This window comes from Zonotrichia albicollis, chromosome 4 (assembly GCF_047830755.1).
Source record: "Zonotrichia albicollis isolate bZonAlb1 chromosome 4, bZonAlb1.hap1, whole genome shotgun sequence".
Classification (NCBI taxonomy): domain Eukaryota; kingdom Metazoa; phylum Chordata; class Aves; order Passeriformes; family Passerellidae; genus Zonotrichia; species Zonotrichia albicollis.
Window position 1 is genome coordinate 7,755,977 of NC_133822.1, and position 15,098 is coordinate 7,771,074.

General features: G+C 43.7%; 1 protein-coding gene across 11 annotated transcripts in view; it reads right to left on the bottom strand.

The window, feature by feature from the left end:
- FRMD4A (FERM domain containing 4A) overlaps nt 1–15,098 on the bottom strand; it is a 378,230-nt gene that overhangs the window by 64,233 nt on the left and 298,899 nt on the right. For all 11 annotated transcript variants that reach the window (XM_014268639.3, XM_014268636.3, XM_014268637.3 and 8 more), the window contains 3 exons: nt 14,037–14,121; nt 9,656–9,712; nt 7,186–7,208 (listed from right to left, as the gene is read on the bottom strand). In XM_014268639.3, the coding sequence (XP_014124114.2) occupies nt 7,186–7,208; nt 9,656–9,712; nt 14,037–14,121 (165 nt within the window). The remainder of the gene's footprint in view (nt 1–7,185; nt 7,209–9,655; nt 9,713–14,036; nt 14,122–15,098) is intronic.

A 15,098-nucleotide genomic window follows, 5' to 3' on the forward strand; every position in this document is an offset into this window, starting at 1 on the left:
GTGATGCTTTCAGCTGCAATTATAGATTTTGATTTAATGCCTTACAAACTGCTGCAAAAAGTAATAATTTGCTTTCTTCACATCACAGGTTGTTCTTAACCAGTTCCCCAGTGACCTGTGCTTTGCATAACATCTTCACTGATAAGACTCCACTTTGAATTTGGGTCCTGCTACACAAAACCTTCCTACACAACCACCTCACTAACATTCTTCTCCTTGCAACCTCCAGTGGCCACATGCCCAGCTGGAACAGCAACACTGTGCAGCAGAGAGCAGGGAGAGCTCATCAAATGGGAGGCAGATTCTCACAGATGGAACCGTGGGATTTTCTCCTACAAACCCCAAATGCCTCCCTTCCCACTTTTAAACACACATGGAATTGTGTGCACATAGAAAAAAAAAAGCCTCAAAGGCTTGGGAAGGAAGGCAGTGCTGCTATTAATTTTTAAAATTGTAGAAATACACAGCCAAGAGGGCCAGACAGGACACGGAGGAGTGCCAAAGAATTCATGTTTATTGGCTTACTTTGTTCCAGCAACTTTTTCTGCCGCTTTATACCCTTCCCTTTATCCTACCCAAACATGCGGCTGTCCTGGAGCTGCAGAGACAGATATCTCTTCCAGAGCTCCAGATTCCCCAGCCCACTGGCTTCTCCCATGAGGCTGGCAGACAGGCAGACAGGTAGTCTTGACCTCTCTGGCTGTAGACCAGAGATCCTGACATCTGCTAAAGACTTGAGGAGCTCGTGGACATCCCAGATCACCCTGGGTTTCATCCTTGCCTCTGGGACAGTCTGTATGTTGACTTGGAGAGAAGTGACACTGCTTCAGTTGTAAAAATCTTCCCACAGCATTTCTCCATTTGCACATCCCAGGAGCAGGCTCTGCCTGAGACCTAGGTGGGTTTGTCTTAATTGGAGTCTACAGGTTAATTGCTAGGTTGGGCCATAGAGTAAACCACTGACATAAATCCTGGAGCAAGCATTTTAGGCATGTCTAGAGACATTTGTTATTTATTATTATGGTAGTTCCTTGACAATCAATTAAGTAGTTTCAAAACAGGACCAAACTTCTAGTCAGGACAAATCTGTGAGAGATAGCCAAGTCTCAATGAGGCTGAAATTTTGCAGAGTGAAGATGTGCTGAATAGCACACAAGATCTGAGGCAACTGCTGCCATGCTAAGCACCTGGAAAATCACTCTGTAACACCTCCTATGCCAAGCCAAAAGGCTCTTGACAAACAGTGTTTGAACACCCACTCCTGCCCAAATCCCATGGTCACTTGGCCATCAGAGAGCTCTTCTCTTCTAAGTGCAAATGCTCAAAACCTATTCAGATTTATTCTTCCATGGCAGGTAAATATCTGCACAAGTCTGAACATGAAGCTGCTCTGCACTGTGTTATCTGCTGATCTGGAAGCTCTGTTTTGTGACTGACAGCCTAGAAAACAAGTTGCTGCTTTTTAGAGTTTATTGCCAAGAGCTGTCTCCTCCACAGCATGTGCATACTCAGCTCTTACAGAAGTTTTTGACATTTTGAAAGAAACTGGGAAAAAAGAATAGAACTTGGGACAATCAGAGTACAAGCAGAAGTAACTGCCCTCAAATGAAGATTTTTTGAGGCTGGCTGCTCAGAGAAGGAAGTTGAGAGATTTCCAAAACTTTTCTGGGAAAGCACAGAGTGAGTTCCAAACAGGGACTTTCTGAGCCCAGAAATCTATCAAATAGGGCAAGATTAGTGGTGACTAACGATCCCTGAGAGTCTGGGAAAAACTCTGAGTCAGTAATGGCTCCTATAAAAGAAAGGGCTAACATCAGTCAGCTCTGTTTTTTCTGTCAGTGAGGCACAAAGTTTGCCTGTGCTGTGACAAGGTCTTTTAAGAATTAGAGAAAAAGACATTTTTAGTGATGTTGGGCAGGATTAACATTTCTGCTCAGCACCTAGAAAATATTGTAAGGATAGTGCCTCAGCCTCAAAGCACCTCAAAAGTCAGGTAATCGCTTCCAGGAACAAAAAGGTATTTCATTCTGTGGTCCATGCATTCACAAAGCCTTCTGGCAAGACTCATCTCAAGACAAATTAATTTAGACTCCCAAAAAGATGTCAAATCAATAAAAAGAAAAAAAAAATAATGACTCAGGTTGCATTTGAAGTAGTGGTCATGAGGTCACTTTCCTCTCGGCTCCTTTTAAAACACTGAACCCCTCAATTTTTAAAATGTTTCCAGCAGGATCTCAAGTGGTTTTTCAGTTATTGCCTTTCATGCTTTTTCTAGTGAAATGTCTCAGTGTGTTTGTTTTATTACTGTATTTAGAAAGTGTTTGTTTAATCCGGTCACTTGTGCTGCATTTATTTTATATTTTGAAGTGTCCAGCCTCTAGGGCTGATATATACAGAAGGATATTTAGGACACAGATTTATTAATATGCAGGGGAAAGGCCCCAAAGATACTTTCTCTGTGTCCCCTAGACCACTTTATTTCTTTTTTTTCCTATGATGGAAATGGTAATATTTAAAGGACTGAATAACAATATGAAACCTGAACTGGAAAAGCCATCTGCATGGATTCCTGAAAGCTGGTTAGAAAGCTGAAGTAAGGTTGAGTAACAATGGACCTAGAAAACAGAACTCCTTTTTCTTGGGTTTGTTCTGGTACTGCCTGTTTAATAAGTCTTGTCAAATAAATTAGTCACCACCTCTTAGTATCTTTATCTACACATGGGGGAAAAAGGGCTGCCTAGAACTTCATGAAAATATTGTGAAAAACAAGTTTTTGCATACTGTCTAAAATAATTTTGAACAAGATTACATATGCAGCTGTCTCAGGAAATCCATACATTTTCCAGCATGTGTAATAACAATGATCAGGAACAAAACAAAACTGCAGGTTAAAGTTACAAACTCTTCTCAGCATAGTGATTCATTCTGTAGAATGCAGGAGGAAATGCATACTCTGAGATTCTCAGATTAGATGGTACTTTTCAAAATACAGTGTTTAGGATTTTACCATTAGGCTGCAAGAAAGCAGGCCAGGTTTTCTAACCCTTTAATACACTCTAATTGGTTAAATGTCACTTGGTTACACAGAAAGAAAAGTAAGCCTAAAACTATGTTAGATTACCATCTGCCCAAACGTTGAAATTATTGTGAAATTCTGCCTAGCAGGAAACTGGCTGTAAGCTTTCCTCCCTTGTTATTCTTTCATGTATTGCTGGGAGACACTTGGAGTTCAATTGAAATGTCTCATACTTTTTAACTGGAAGAAATGTAGCAATGAGGAACTAGCTGCAGTGGTTCAGGATTTTGTTTTACTCAGAGGTTTTCTTTCCCATCCCCAAACTGAGGGACAAATGATCTGTATATTCCATTTCTTGCTGCTTTGACATGCAAGCTGTTTAAGGCTGAAGAAATGGATTATGAACATTTAAAAACAAAGCTGGTGTGAATTTCCCAGAGATTTTGGGACTGGACTCTTAATCTAAGATTAAATTAGGAAAAAATCCCAATTATTTTAACAATATGCTGTATTCCCCCACAAATTAGCCAGGACAGCCTTGGTAATTCCTTTATGTAGGCCTATAGAGTGTCACACCTGTGGGATTTGTGTTCATCTAAGGAACTGAAATTTGTCCTGTCCATGCTCTGCCAACCAAGCGTGACTCAGCTCCCAACTAGAAACAAGATTAGTTTGAGCTAATAACCTTTAGATCTGTCTGCAGGGTACTAGTTTAGGACTTTTATACATGCAATTCTGTGCCTTTGAAGTCAAAATGTTTCAGCTAATACTGAAAAGCACAGATTCAATCTTAAGTGTCTGGTTCCACCTGAAAACCAGCTGAACAAGGAAACCTGATTGTCCGAAATTCAATGGTATGTTCCAGACTAAAAGTAAACATATTTAAGTCTTGTCAGCTGAAGCATTTGGGCATTCTCTTTCAGTAATGTGAAAATGCTCTTCTTTAGTGCAGAGGACTAGGAACTTCTTAAGAAGAAAAGTTTAAACCTCATTCTGCCTGAATCTTTATCAACTAAGAGATAGAGACCTCTTGTAGCAAATATTTAGAAATACTTAGTTGATTTAAATAGGATCAGGAACTCAGGGTTTCTGACGAGCTTGTTTTTGAAATGAAACACACATTAGAAATGGAAAAGGGCTTAAAAGAATTCCTCACTATAGCTGCTAAACTTATCTGTCAGGGCTGTTGTGGCATTTTACTTTAAGACAGGTGAGGGTGACTTGGACTGTGTTCCCCAGGCTTAGCAAAACCTGGGAATCACTGTGATGCCCAAGGTGACAAGAAGCAGTGATAACAGACTCCTGCATGGTAATGCCCTACCAAAGGATCGTGTTTGAAATTACATGACCTGCTTTTTGGAAGAGGAAAAAGGAGTATTCTGAGCACAGTGATTATTCTGAGGTATGGGATGATTTCCTCAAAAGCAGCAGTGGGAACTGCTGCCACTGAGGATGTATCAGTTCACAGAGGTAGAAAGCTGACTGTTAGAGTTTGTAGGATTGATTCTGTTTTTTCAGTTCCCACAAGGCCCAAAGAGCAAACTTGCAACTGCATTCAAGAGTCCTGAGCCAGCTGCAGATCCTCCAGGTGGCTGCAGTGGGGTTTGGAGGCAATCCCACTCCAGCCACTGTGGTCAGGTGCCAACACGCAGCAGGAGCTGTGACACTTTGGCTTTGACTGTCCCAGCACCTGAGGTGATCAGCAGTGACTCACAGGAAGGCTCCCACGGGGAACAGCAATTCTCCCATCACCACCAATGAGCCAGAGTTTATGCACTTTTCTGGATGGGGGCCAGAGAGAAACTTCTGCTCTCACAGGCTATAAATCTGATGGTGGCAGTAGACAGGACAGGTGTGGGAAAGCTGCAGTCTGCATTCCAAACGTGCAACCCTTTAGAATTAAATTATTTCTTCAAAAACAAAAAGTTCAAGAGTTCAGCCTTCACACAACATATGTTGCCATGCACAACATATAATCTTTAAATCTCAGCAGCAAGACAATCACAACTGCAAAGCTTCTCTGTCTCAAAGAGTAGGCTCTTCTACTTTAAACAGTATTTCAACATCAACTAATTTCAGACACTGAAGCTCACTTGACCCCTGAGAGAAGTCAGAACATTTGCCTTCACCTGCAGTTCCTCTGGCCAGCCTGAGGCTTGGTTTGCCTGCCAGATTTTACACTGCTGATACAATAACCACAAATCTCAGCCGGCAAAAATCTTGACCACAACAACCTCATGTTGACTTCAGTAGCACCTGGATCTCACCCAGCACATAAACCTGTGTCAGTGCACATTGGATGGGAGCTGCTGGACAGACATCCCTGGCAGATGCCAAGTCTTCTAGACCATAGAGGATCAGGGAAGCATTCTTCTACCTACCTCCAAGAACAGCCTTCAAACTGGCAGATTGCTTTGTCCCCAAAGTCCATTTATAAATTAAGATCCCTGGCAGTGCCCTCAAATTGTTTTTATGACACCCCTCCTCTGCCTGACTTGGATGTAAGGAATCCCCCTTCCACTTCAAACCACTGTGACCCACAGGGGAAAGGACTCAGAGCTGTTTTAATGGGCCTGGTGATGACAGCCAGACTGATGTGGTGGGAGCAGTTAACACCATGAGGTATCTTCTGTGCCCTCAGAGAAGATTCCTGTTTCTCTGTGGCCTAGAGAAACACACTGTGATAAACACAACCATTCCTTTTACAAGGGACATCGCACAACTTTTAGCAGGTGGATACTTTCCACCAGGTGTTTCCATTTCTGGTCTGGAAAAGATAAAATGCTTTCAGTCCTGTTACTCTGAGCTATCTGATTCCTTTCTCTTCTGAGTTTCACAGTCTGAATGTACACTTTCTGAGTGTGCTTTCACCATAACCCAGGCATTCTGGCAAACAAATACTGCTCTTCTTAGCAAAAGTAGTGGTTTATCAGAGGTTGAAATGGCAAAACTTTGATTGGCCTAATTCTTCTGGACTGAGTGCTCAGCAGTGCACTGAAAACCTAGACTGAAAAGTCAGAGCCACATGCACTCCAGTACCCCCTAAATAAACAGTGCTGATAGCCAAGTTACTCCAACTTGGGCAGAACTGAAAAATGAAGCAAGACTGGGTTTGTGTCTCTGTGGTCAGATGCAAATCAGGATTTTGCAAGTTCATTAAAGTTTTGAGAAATGATAAGGCAGAGCTTAAACTTCCTTTTAGCAAGTGCTACCTTATGTCATCTCAGATTCCATGATGGGCAGAAGATATCTACAATGCAGTTCCTTTTCACTGATTTGTCACCATTTTAGCTGGCTGGAAGTTCCAATCCACCAGAAAGTGGAACCTGCCTGCTCTTCACGACCTCCTATCATTACAGTTGTGTTTCAGTGTATCGCAATGCTGACAAAATTAAGACAATTTTTAGGCTCACCTGACAATTCAACCCCACTGCCCATTTGTTTTCTTCTCTGAAACTAACTTTAATGGATATTGTGGTCCTCCAGACTATAAGAAATTTTTAGCATCATCAGTTCTCCTGAGATTTACACTAAGAACTTTCACATTTCTCACATGAGACACCAAACAACCATCTGACCATCAGCTGCTACAAACACATAAATCACAGACATGGTCGACTTACAGGAAAATTTTTGGGCATTTCATTAACGGTCTTCTGAAACACCAAGTACAGTGACCTCATTGAGTTTCTTACAGTAAGTCTGAAGATTTGGCTCAAGGGATAGCAGATGTTCAACAAAACCAATTATCGAATCAGTGATTTTGAGAACTGTCCAAATTCAAACTGAAATATCAATTAGTGATGGAATTTTAATGCTGCCTCTGGCAGGATCTGTGATATAACAGTGATTTTAGAGTCATTTCCGTAGCAATTTCCTTCTGAAGACTGGTCCATTTCCTGAACTTCATGACCACATAATGAGATTTGTCAACAACAAAATCACAAACAATACTGTTTGCAAGGCATGCTCTGGCCAAAGGTTGTGTTTGGTGAAGAAATTATGTCAGGAAACATGATGTCTATGTTAGCCATGCTCACATAGCTGCATTGCTAACTGAGGCAATCCTGTTGCTACACAGTTACAACTGAGTTGCATGTCTCACACAGGAATTTTACCAGATTTATTCTCACATCACACAATGGCAAAAATTTTTTAAGTTCACTTACCTTGAAAAATCTCCCTTTGCCTCCTGTAAAACAAGGAAGAGAGAAAAAAAAATATAATTAAAAACAGGAAAAAAAAAAAAGAGAAGAGAAGGCTGTTCAAGATTTTCCATTTGCAAAATTCATTTAGCAGCAATTTCCTGTTGTAATTGATTCCTCATGCAGGTTTTGGAACCAGTATCTAATGTCAAGTGCCATGATAGAGTGAGTTGGGCAGATTAACAAACAAAAGATCTAATATAGGGCCAGATGATTCCTCATTCTGCTGTGGATACCTAAGATGCTACAGGAAATAATGCCAGTAAATAAGAAATTCTGGGTGCTACATTAATAGAAAATCTCTGAAGTCTCAGTGGCTTTGCAGCCTCTGAGACTGCAACTCCCCTGACTTTTTTACAAGTGTTCTGGCCATTTTCTAGCACCTAGTCTTTAAAAAAGCTTGCTCACTGTCAGCTTTCAAGGGGATGCAAGACACAGGTTTCTCTAATTCTGTGCTGGGTGTTTGGGGGAGTATTTAGCTCCCTTACTTGAACATCTAGATATTTCTATTTATTACCATCACAGCCTGACATTAAAGGGTTGGATAATGTTCCATTACAGTAGTTAGTCTTACTGCACACCTGAAGAATCCCCAGAATTTGGTGAGTGCCCCCTGCAATAGATTTAGCACACATTTTGCATTTTCCATTTACCACAGACAATATGCCTTTCATATGATTCATGCTGAAGCACCTCATTTGCCACCAGCTACACAGAAAGCACAGTGCAAGAATGTAATTTGTGCAGTGAGGGAGTTTCCACTGCCAAAAGGACTGGGCTTTGTGCTCAGGTCTTTTGTCTTTACATCCATTCATCTACCCACAAAACCAGCCAGCCCACGTCCAGTGGTGTTTCAGTCCCGAGGCTGGGGTAAAGTTCAGAGCTCTGGTGGTACTTTAATTTGTGCTGGTTATAAAACAATTTGAAATAGGGCTGCAGAATAAATCACTTGAGTTCTGACAGACCTTTACTATCTTTCCATTTCCCTCTGAGTGAACTGAAGGGCAGACAAGCACTTCTCTGGTTCATAGGAAGGAGTCTTTGAGCATGTCATGATTACAGTTCAACACAGAACAAAGCCCAAAGGATTTGCTCTTGCCTGCATGGGTGTGAGCACACTGAATTTAAAAACAATTTTGTAGGGTATATTCTTTATAATTCAGTGCTTTGACTTAAATGTTGCAGCAAAAAGTAGAACAAAATGCAGTATGATTCCTTTTGTTTTGCTTGGATCCTGTCACAAACACGGGTTGTAGTAGTTTCTGGATACAGGCAACAAAGGTGTGGCTTGTTTTGGCTGTTTTCATTAAGTTACACATCAAACTACTACAGGAATAAGCATAACATCCTGTTTGTGGCAAGAAACAATCCCAGCAACAAGGGTTAGTTACAGCTCTGGGTCTGGCTGTACAATTACTAAGCACTAAGTTATTCACTAGGATGAGCAGACAATAGATTCATAACCCCACTGCTGCTCCTCACAATGAGCCCGTTGTTTGATGTGTATTCCCCCAACAGCCAATATGTGATTTCTATAATGTGCTGCTAATTGAGTCCTCCATCCTGACTCTCTCGCTCCATTCTTGTTGCATAAAATGATTTTAATGAAGATTCAAATCCCTACACATTAATTGCTTCTTTAACGTGGCAAGTGCTCTAGAAGTGCAGTGCATTGTTATTTATTAGTGCAGTCTGATGAGCTGGTTTGTCTGCTCACATGGCTCCTCATAGCTTCATGGCTGATGGGAACAAAATTAAAACTACAGACTGTAAGAGAGGGGAAACAAGGATCATCTGACAATTACATCTAATCTGCTCCCACAGTCATGCTTCTAAAAAGAGAACTTTCACAAAACCCACCCTCACTACCCTGAAAACGTTCCCTTCTGGGAAACAGCATTTACCAAATGCTGCTTGGTCATTTGCTCTCTGACCCTTTTCCCTCTTCTTGAAGAGCAGAACTTTGAAAGACAATATTTAGAAAGGTCTTCAACCATTCTGCCCATGTTGGAGAACACAGACAGTTGCATATGTAGAAGTTTATGTAGCTCATCAGAGGACCAAGCCTCACTGGGAAAACAAATGCAAGTAAAAAAACAACATTGCATATGGATTTCACCTAGGAATTTGCATTCATCACTTAGATTTTCTCTGGCTGTACATCACACCCCAGAGTCTTGGATATCTGTGCTGGTGCAAACACAACAACATTTCTGTATGCAAAATGTTGAGCAGTACCTGCTCCCTGAGTGGGGAGGTCTAGTTTGAGAGGCTTCTGTACCCATTTTGACAGAAACAATGAAAACTGTGCAGACGTATTTTTCCTGCAGCTGGGGGGAACTCCTACACTGCCACACAGCCATTGTGGATTTGGTAAATCAAAACATTTACTGCAGCATGAGGAAGCACCAAGTGAGAGAAGGCGGGTGCTTACCTGCAAGATGTATGCAGCCAGTTCAAACACCACTTCACTGTCAACCTCAATGAGTTCCTTGAAAGGTGAAGAAAACAAGAAAGAAAAAGAGAGTTGAGCTGCTATAAGAAGAACATACATCTCCTCCTGACTACTGCATGGTGAAGCATGCAGTGCCAGTTTTCTCCCTTGGCTAGGCTTCAAAGTATTCCCTATGCTCCTGGAGACAAAAGGGAGGGAGAACCTGCCCACTCAGATACGGAAAAAGCCAAATATTCAGTGTAATGTGCTGGTTAATGAAGCATAACTGGATGTGGCATGAAGGGATTCCTGGGGGAGGAGTGAGAAGGCAGGTGGAAGGGGTAGGATCAGGGTACATTTTATTCTCTTGTGTGATTTAGTGAAAAGCAGTCCAGCATATAAATTTTTTTGCCCTCAGATGTGACCATGGTTCAAGGGAACACAGCTTTGTCCTTGGCTCACAGAAGCAGGGAATGAGGATTTGTTTTCAACACACTGAGGTGGTATCAAAGCCCCCACTGGACTCCTCTGGCTCTTGCAAAAGGTAAACTCACAGGAAAATGAACCATATTTGCTCTTGCAGGATTTGAGACCTGGTTTTGTCCTTTTCACCCCCCAAGAGCACTGAAGCTGGGGGTGGTTTGAGAATGAGCAGTTTTTTGGTAGATCTTCCTTCTCCATTTTATAGGATCCTGCCACTGGTGAAAGCAATCTTGGAGGGTATTACTTAGACACTATGGTCACATGAAGAACACTGATGGTTCCAACAGCTCCTCTCAGGATTCCACTGCTAAGCCAGGCCCTGCTCTGACTGAATGTGCAGAATGCAGTCCAAGCATCAAAGATGCTTGAGATGGGAGGCACAAGCATTACTCTGGAGGCCAAGCATGCTATTTCTGACTCTCTGGTCCCTGCCTTTGGGAAGCCAGTGGGCTTTTACTGAGATAATGTTTAGGTCTCTACTTTGCAACTAAAACTCCTACATTGTCTCCTATGGACATGGCCCAGTAAACTGGGTCACTGTTCAGCTCATTCCTGTAGTGGTTTTTCTGCTGTATTTATTTAAGCTGCTGTTTTTAATATTTTACTTCATCTGGCAAGAAATGAGTGATCTAAATATAGATCACTACTGTGATCCATGTTCCAGCCAACTCATGGCCACACCTCATTTACAAGCCACAATTGCTGCATTGGCTTGTCTCTGGCAAAATCAAAAACAAAGGGAACAAAAACGCAGGATAAGATCCAGGTGTCCTCGGCTTTCACTAGTGCCAGCTTTTTAAAATAAGTTCACCTCTTTCATAACAGCTCCTTGGGGAGTGAAGGGCAGCTCTGCTAGGGGCGATAAACACGCCTTTCCCCTCTCAGCTGAGCTGCCTGAGTCACGCAGGCACCTGCGCCAGTGACGAGCCCGTGCCAAGGGAAGCGGCTGCTGCAAGAGGTGGATTCAGCTGCAGGCAGGGCTGGGCTGGGGCTACCAGGCAATCCCATAGCAAAGGGCAATGCAGAGCAGAACCAGAGCACCTGTTCTTCCTCCTGGCTGGGAGCATCAGGCATGGCACGGACAAACCAGCCCGTGCAACCATGTGTTGATGCTATGGCAAGTCTGTACTGGCAGGTGGAGTGTGCCAGAGCCCATTCTATGGCCCCAAGGGTAGCTGGGGTGCAGAAGAGCCAATGACTAAACACTCACCCTGTCTCCTCCAGCCTCAGACAGGGTTTCCACCGCTGGGCTGCCTATTTGGAACAGGTGTGCATCCTTGATCAGTGCCTTGAACTCTGCCTGAGGCAGAGCCAGTTGGCACAGGCCAAAACCCACGCCAGAACGTGCGAGTCATTAAACAGCCTCTCTGATCAAGGGACAGTGCCTGATGCCAAGCCCTGTCTGCTTTGGTAGTACAAATGTGGCTTGGCCTTTCTGACAAAAGTGGCTTGCTGGTGCTGTGCAAGGGTTTGGGTGTGTGGGCTCATGAATGTCTCACTACTCAACAGGGTTGGTGAGTGAAGCAATGGGCACAGGCAGAGGAGCACAGCACACAACACATGGCCAGGAGGCAACCCAGTGACCAGCAGCCCCAAACTAGGCCTCAGTTTTATTCTTTCCCACCCTGAGCAAGGGGATGTTTGAGGATGTGTGTCTGGAAAATCTACAGTGTTATTTCCTAACCCTGTGCTAGCACCTCAGACCTTTCCCTGTTTCATACACATTTATCTTTCTGGGCTGCAGGGGAGCCAGGGGTGGATGTATCCATGGGAAGTCCATTAAGGAAACTTTTGGTGCAACAAGGAAGCTCTCAAGCTTTGGCAGCATGCGACATCATGTGCTAGCTGCAGGAATGACAAGCACTGGCTGTGCTTGGACACCAAATCCCCCACAACATTACATTAAGAGGAATCTGCCAGGCTGGGTGCTTGCCCTGAGCCTTAGCAGACACTTTGCACCCAATTTTCAAATTCAGTGCCTTTTTCAATAGCACAGCATGGCTTACTGTGCCTGGAAGTCAAATGGGGAAGGATCTGCATGTGGGACTTCAGCAGGGCTATTTTTGGATAGAGATGCTCAGCTTTGAATGTGCAAAGTAATGGTTTCAGGAGAGGTCAGACTAAAATAGACACACTTAGATCTGTAGGCACTTTGTTTTCTTTATTTTGTTCCCCTCTTTTTCTTATTAAGCTTCCTCCAAAAAAAGAACAACAGTGTAAGCTTTTCCTGGCAGTACTTCAAAAAGGAACTTTCCCCAGGAACCAAAACGTGATGCTCACTGAGCTTGTTGCTGGAGAGGGCTGACTAAGCACATCTAATTGCAGCCTTGCTGGAGAGCAAAGCACTGCACAGCTCAGCTCAGCAGCCTTGCCTAGTTCCTGGGCACTGAAAAAAAGGAATTTTCTGGCTTCTGCTCTGCATTTTAGAAAATACAAAGCTAGTGTCCATGTATTTTAGGACATATAAATGTCAAGTGAGGCCCTAGATTTGGTGTAATCTACTTGGCTTAGCAGGTGACAAATGTGCTGAGGGTTGTGGGAGGGTGGAATAATCTCTCCCTGACTACATCTGTCTTTTCCTACCACTTCCTCTCTGGCAGATGGAGGTGAGTCACAGGAATGGCCTCTGCCAGCACAGAGGGAGGTAGGAGGGATCCTCCCAGGGAATCCCAGCTGCTGACAAACCTCTCCCAGTCCCAGACATCCAGCCCACCTGGCTGAGTCTGCACACTGCCAATCTCCACCGCAGCGTGGTCTGGGGCTGGTTCATTTTCCAGACCCTGCCACGTACAGCTGGTTTGTGGTATGAGAGGGATCAGCTTCATGCCTCTGCTGTGGGCACCCCTCCAAGCTGAGGGTGTGGATAAGCCAGGACGCCTTATCTCGGGCACAGAGTACCTGGCAAGGGGCTGCTCTGAGGGGCAGTGCCAGGGACAGCAGCCTGGTCTTCTAGGATGGACCAGGGAGGGCAATCACTCATACAAAAACGTTTCTCAGCGCATGCCTTGTTCCTCTGCAAGGTGATCTTTGGTGCATACCCACAGACAACTTTACCCACTCACATAAAACCATAAACTCCTCCTGTCCCACCAATTGGAGGTCACTCAGCTGGCTCAGACTGGAGAGGAGGCTGAGGGGAGACCTCATGGCGATCTGCAACATCCTCACCAGGGGAAGTGGAGGGACAGGCATTGAACTCTTATCTGGAGAATAGTGACATGCCGAGGGAGTGACACGAAACTGACACACGGCTGGATATCAGGAAAAGCTTCACCCAGAGGATGCCTGGGCACTGGAACAGGGAAGTGGTCACAGCACTGAGCCTGACAGAGTTCAAGATGCCTTTGGACAACACTCTCAGGAACATGGTGGGACTCTTGGGGTTTATGCGTGCAGAGCCAAGAGCTGGACTGGACGATCTTTGCTCTGTTCCTTTCCAACCGAGGTCACTCCATCGTTCCCTCTCCCCCTCATACACACCGCCGTCCCCGAAGATGGCGCCCGCGCCGTACTGCCGCCCTCTGCGGGCCCGAAACCCTCACGGCAGCCGCTCGGCCCAGAGCGCGTTTTTAACACAAACCCAGACATTTCCTTCTAAATACAAGCCAGTTTATAATTTTGGCAGTGCCGATTTCCTCCTTCCAGCCACAAGAGTTACTTCCAGGGCTGTTTTACCTCAGAACCACTCTCTGACAGGAAAGCTGCTTCCAAGTGCGGTGGCAGCTGGAGACAGAGGAGTCTCAGAGGAGGGAATGTGTGAGGAGGAGGAGGAGAAGGAGAAGGAGAAGGAGGAGGAGAAGGAGAAGAAGGTTGTATCTGGGTGTGACCAGTGTAAATTTTGGGGCAGGAAATTCAGATCCAGGTGTCTCAGCCCACTCTGAGCTCCCCAAGTTCTCACCTTGTAGATGCAGGACTTGGCGTTCAAGAAGAACAGCTCGATGGTGGCATTGTCCTTCAGATAGGAGATGCTTTCAATGTAGAACCTGAAAGCGAAAGCAAGAGGGGTGAGACATAAGGGAACTAGGGCAAAACTTATTATAAAAAATGTGGTCAATGGAGTAATGATGAATGTGCTAAAAATGAACTTTCTTCTCTTACACCAGGCTGAGGTGATGAAGGAGGCTCGTGCACACTCCAGGGGGTGATCAGTCACCATCACCTCAGCCATACCAAAGGAATTGGATCATCAAGTGGATAATTTAGGTTCTAAATAATAATCTTTTTTTTTGTTTGTTTTCAGACTTAAAATAAACCTTTATTCTGTTTTCTTGTAAGCTTCACCTTCATTTGCCATCACATTTTCACCATCAGCATTTCTTCATCACTCCTTCACTCATCGCAACAATTCTGTGCTGTTAATCTGCATCTTGTAAAATATTCATCTATAAAAATGCACTTTTGGATTCCTTCCCTGTCCCCTTCAGTTCTGCATAAAGCAAATTTTATAAAGACTTCTTTAAATATTATATCTATGGTCTCACACTAAGACAGTAGTTACTAACCTCGCACAGTTTACCAGTACCATGAATAACAATGTTAAGGATGACAGGGAATGATCATAATCTAATTTTTTTGAGTTGAAGCGATTTCTCAGAACTCAGGAGAAAGCTCAAACCCTCAGTGTCAGAAAAACCCACTCATTTGCATTGGCTTATTGCCCCAAATATTTGCAATTATGTTGAAAGCCCATGATATGTGTGAATTTATTCAGAACTCCATGTCCTGCCTGCTCTGAAGGTTGATGCTTTGGCAATAAACTTAGTGAGAGCTTTGTGAGAATTGACTCCTGTCCTTAATTCTACCTTGAGATCTTTTTTTTGGGGGGGGAAAAACGCTCTGGATAATGTCAATATTAATGACTGATCATTCCATACAAGTATGTTGTGTTTTCCTGTAGTAACAGAGAAAGCCTGGCTATGTTCAGTGAATGTTAAGGTGAATTTTGCATTAACTTAATGTT